Below are 5,063 nucleotides of genomic sequence, written 5' to 3' on the forward strand. Positions count from 1 at the left end.
CTGTGAGTAAGCCCTCACCCACACTCCTGTAAGCCCTCACCCACACTCCTGTGAGTAAGCCCTCACCCACACTCCTGTGAGTAAGCCCTCATCCACACTCCTGTAAGCCCTCATTCACACTCCTGTGAGTAAGCCAATAAAAATGCAGTCGTTCACCAAGTCAGACTTTGGTACAATCATTACTTTGGTCTGTCATAAATTCCCTATTCTGCGGTGAATGGGTGTGTGTGTGTGTGTGTGTGTGTGTGTGTGTGTGTGTGTGGTGTTTCCCCAGAAAAACCACACACACACCACTTCCAGGCTTGCCTGCTCCGCCCAATCCTTGATGGTTCACCAACTCTGAGCAGTGTGAAGCTCTGTCTCAAGATCTCCTGGAAGCTACGCCAGAGGCGTGGTCGATGACATCACTGGCTGTGGGAAGCGGAGCCCAGTACCTAGGCCCTGTCCGTGTCAGGAAGTCTGGGTTGGAGCAAGAGCCAATGCTCTCCTCCTATGGTTGCTCCAGGCCCACTCGGGAAGAACTCTGGTGTGCAGGAAGGCGCTGACTGTCGTAGTAAAAGATGTGCCCGCCGCCTCTGTCACTGTGAATGCTCCAGGGGCTTTGGGGGCTCTGTGCCAGGAACCAGGGACAAGGGCAGGCATGTAGCTCATGTCTCAATGGAGTACTTGACTGACCTGGAAGGTCCCTCACAACCACAACATTCAACAGTTACATCATCTTGGGGCTGGTGAGATGGTACGGTGGAGAAAGTCACTCACCACTAAGCCTAACAACCTCGGTGTGATCCCTGGAACTCCAGGGAAGAAGAGAACAGACTCCCCAAGTTTTTCTCTGACCTTCACACACACGGTGGCATGCCCGCCCCCCACAAATACAAAATAAATAGACAAATCAACAAATAAATGAAATTTTAAAAAGCAACCAAAAACAGCCACAAAGTGACCCTAATACCAGAAGAGGACAGATCGCAGGTTTTCTGATTCCTAACCTACCTATTTAATATTAAATCATTCTTCGGGGATCAAATTCTTTATTTTGAGATACCGGGTAGCCCAGGCTGGCCTCGAACTTACAGCAATCTTGCCTCAGTCTCCCCAGTGCTGGGATTGCAGGTATCAGCCAACATGCCCAGTCTAAGAACTAAATTGTCCCCAAGGGAAGTGGCTCTTAAGAGGTGGCAGAGTGGTTTCCTGTCTGACTCAAGCCCCGTTTTACCCTCCTTAAGTCTCGCTGTTTCTTGTTCAACATCACTGTCAGTAATCAGCACAGGTACAAACAGGTAACACACACCAAAACATCATTTAATCTCACCAGCCTCTCACAAATTCTGAGGGGTAACTCACCGTTTTAGAGTTCTTAGCGTCACGCATGAGCCTCTCTGCAGACTTCAAGTCCTCCTGAATGGCGCCTCCCCCACAGTTGCGTAAGGAGTTGAGGTGGTCTTGAACTTTGACACACACTCGGTCGATCATCTGCTCAGAATCCCAGTCAGGGCAGAAAGGAGAAGGAACAAAAGGAGGTGACAATTTGAGAAAGCAATGCACGAAGTTCAAAACTCTAGCTGGAATCTTCCAGAAGAGGTTATAACCAATTATTAAAATAGTTTAACTGCTCATGCAAGAAACATTGTGACAGTAACTCTAGCAAAAGACCTGAGGCGTCTGGCCGCTTTCCTGCCTTAAAAAGAACAAAGGGAGCGCTTGCTGATGACGCAGCTCTTGTCCCCTGCTACCCCGCAAAAGTGCCCACAGAAACAGACAAGCCTTGCACGTTGCTGAGACCAGCTGAGACCAGTGATGAAGCAACGGAATGCTGACAAGCGTCAGTCGGTCTCGGGAATATCACAGGAACCAGGACAGACTCTGGGAATTGACATTTTGAATATTCTAGTATAGAACGTACTTCTCTTTACATATTGAGAGACACTAAAACAAGCAATTTAGAGTGCTGGGGTGCAGCTCAGCTGGCAGAGGGCTTGTCCAGCACCCATGAAACCCTGGGTTTGATCCCCAGCACCGTAGAAACCGGGTGGGGTGGCGTACATCAGTAATCCCAGAGCTTAGGTGTAGGAACATAAGGATTGTGAGTTCAAGGTCATCCTCAGCTACACAGTGAGTTGGAGACCAGCTTGAGCTGCATGACACCTTGTCTCAGTAAATAAAGGTGGGGTGTGTTTTATTATATTAACACAGGTAACAGTAAAGTTCCAGTAGCATCTCCCTCACAGGTTAATAGCACTTGAATCATTGTCAGCGATTCCACAGACTGAACTATAAAAACCCGAAGTAAGAGGCAGCCATTATGTAGATGACATTTGTAACAAAAGGTTAAAGTGATGTCTTAAAATCACTTTCACTTATGTTTATATGTGTGTGTTTGTATATAAATATGTGCACAAACACAGACCAAGGTGTCAGATCCCCTGGAGCTGGAGTCACAGGTGGTTGTGGGCTGCCCAACATGGGTGCTGGGAACTGAACTCAGGTCCTCTGGAGGAGTATAGGGCCTCAACCCCTAAGCCATCTCTCCAGCCCTGTGACACTCCTCTGAAATTTTACCTCTAGGAACATGAAGAAAATGCTGGGTCCGAGTACAGCCCGTCCTCACAGTGTGCCTCTCTGGCATTTTGATCAGAGCTAAGGCTATCTCATGTCTTTTTAAAAATATTTATCTATCTTATTTTATGTCTATATGTGTGTGCCTGCTTGTCTATAAGTACACTGCATGAATGCAGGTGCCTGCAGAGGCCAGAAGAGGGTATTGGATCCTCTGGAACTTGAGTTACAAGCAATTGAAAGCTATCATGTGGGTGCTGGGAACCTAACCTGGGTCCTCGGTAAGAGCGGCCAATGCTCTTAAGCACGCAGCTCTCTCCAGCTTCTGTTTCAGGGTCTTAAAAAAACTGTTTAGCCAAGCACTCAGCATTTGGAAGGAGGGTCAGGAGTGCAATCATCTTCAGCTACATAGCAAGTTCAAGGCCAGCCTGGGTTACAGGAAACCTGTCTCAGAAAAAAACCAACACACACATACACACACACACACACACACACACGCACATACACAAAAACAGCTGCTGGGCTGGTGAGATGGTTCAGTAGGTGACAGTGCTTGCCACCAAGTCTGATGACCTGAGTTAGATCCCTAGAACCTACGTGGTAGGAGAGAACCAATTCCTATAAGCTGCCCTCTGACCTTTGCATGTATGTCACAACACACACACACACACACACACACACACACACACACACAAATAACTGTGTAAAAATATTCCGAGTGTTTCAGAGAGCTTGCAAATCAATGTCCTGTCCCATCTGAAGTCATTCAGCCAGAGACAATTTAATTGCTCTTTTAAACTTTTACCTTCTTCAATTTGTTTTGAATGATTTGATGTCACATCAATAGGAAGTTGAAGTCTGTCTTCTTCTTATCAATTCCAAAACAATCATTTTCATAGTGACTCAGATCAGTGCTCACTGACAAAATGGTCCTCGCTGGAATATACCCTCCCTGAATTTGATGTTCCATCCAGAACCCATGAAGTAAGACTCCTCAATAAAATATATAACATGGCAGGAGAAGGCAAGGCACAGAACTGAATCACCAGCTCACCTCCCACCCTCTAAGTAGGATACTACCACCAATGTGGTAGAAGTGAGGCTGGTTTTTCCAGCAACCATGTTAAACAACTAACTCACGCTACGTTTGCAGGGACTATGAAGACTCTATAAATATAGTGCCTGCTGAACCCAAGTGCATGACGTCCCAGCACTAGCAACAAATGCAATCTTGGAGCACTCACACTTTGTCACCACTGCTCCTGGTCCAGCACACAGCTTATCTGGGGAAACTGCTCTTTTCTTCTTTCTTTCTTTCTTTCTTTCTTTCTTTCTTTCTTTCTTTCTTTCTTTCTTTCTTTCTTTCTTTTTACTGTTTTATTTATTGTCTTTACTTTACATGTATGAGTGAATTGCCTGCATCTGTGTAAGTGCACCTGTGTGGTGCAGTGCCTGCAGAGGTCAGAAGAGGGTGTTGGATCCCCTGGAACTGGAGTCATGGTTGATTGTCAGCTGCCATGTGGGTGCTGAGAATTGAACCTGGGTCTTGCAAAAGCAACCAGTGCTCTTAACCACTGACCTTCCTTTCCAGCCCCAGACTGTTTCTTGATTCAAGAAAAATACACTCTATACCTGATATTGAAGAGAAAAAAATCCTAAATAAGATAATACCCTTTGCTCTCAAGCAACTGAAAACACAGAAGGTGGAAACATTCACAACTAACAATATCACAAGGGCTAGGTGTGGTGGCCCATGCCTGTAAGCATCACACTTTGGAGGTGAGGCTGGAGAATCATGAGTTCAGGGTCGCCAGGCGTGGTGGCGCATACCTTTAAGCACTTGGGAGGCTGAGGCAGGTGGGTCTCTGTGAGTTCAAGACCAGCCCGGTATACATAGTGCGTTCTAGGCCAGCTGGGGCTACGGGGAGACCCTATCTCAGAAAGACACCCCTCCCCTGCAAAAAACAAAACAAAACAAAACAAAGCCTAATGTGGCTTTTACAAAGTTTCCTGGCACCTGATTAAGAGGGTTTATCTGGTTAGGGAAGAAGAACTCAAAAGCAGAAGGAGAACGGTAAATCTTGACAAAATAAACTTTCCTAGTCAAAGTCAACAGGCAGAAACAACACAGAAAGAGACGAGGGATTTCAGCATTTCCCTCAAACGCTGAATCCCTCTCCCTTCACCTGGGGAACGATGACTGGTTAGGAGGTGACAGGGACATTTGTCACAGAGGGGCTATTCTTTCTGAATTCAGATGTCTGAGCAATTCAAGGTAAATCTTCCCTAAAGCCCGTGAAATGATTCAAGTCTGAAAATAGCTAATTAAAAAATCCCCAAAGTGGAAAGGTAGTAATATACCCAACATGTAATGACTCAAATAATTCAGAGCGAGCCACCTGTGCGGAGTTAAGTGTCCGCATGCCTCCCCTGGGAGCAGCCGCCGTCCACCGAGTCACAGCACATGCCATGATGGATAATCACTAAAGATGGCTACAGAGATTTGG

General features: G+C 46.3%; 1 protein-coding gene across 3 annotated transcripts in view; it reads right to left on the bottom strand.

The window, feature by feature from the left end:
* Carmil1 (capping protein regulator and myosin 1 linker 1) overlaps nt 1-5,063 on the bottom strand; it is a 295,091-nt gene that overhangs the window by 69,315 nt on the left and 220,713 nt on the right. For all 3 annotated transcript variants that reach the window (XM_029563000.1, XM_008831899.3, XM_008831900.3), the window contains one exon: nt 1,345-1,473. In XM_029563000.1, coding sequence (XP_029418860.1) covers nt 1,345-1,473 — 129 coding nt within the window. The remainder of the gene's footprint in view (nt 1-1,344; nt 1,474-5,063) is intronic.

The sequence above is a fragment of the Nannospalax galili genome, unplaced genomic scaffold (genome assembly GCF_000622305.1).
Source record: "Nannospalax galili isolate Female #2095 unplaced genomic scaffold, S.galili_v1.0 scaffold456, whole genome shotgun sequence".
Taxonomy (NCBI): domain Eukaryota; kingdom Metazoa; phylum Chordata; class Mammalia; order Rodentia; family Spalacidae; genus Nannospalax; species Nannospalax galili.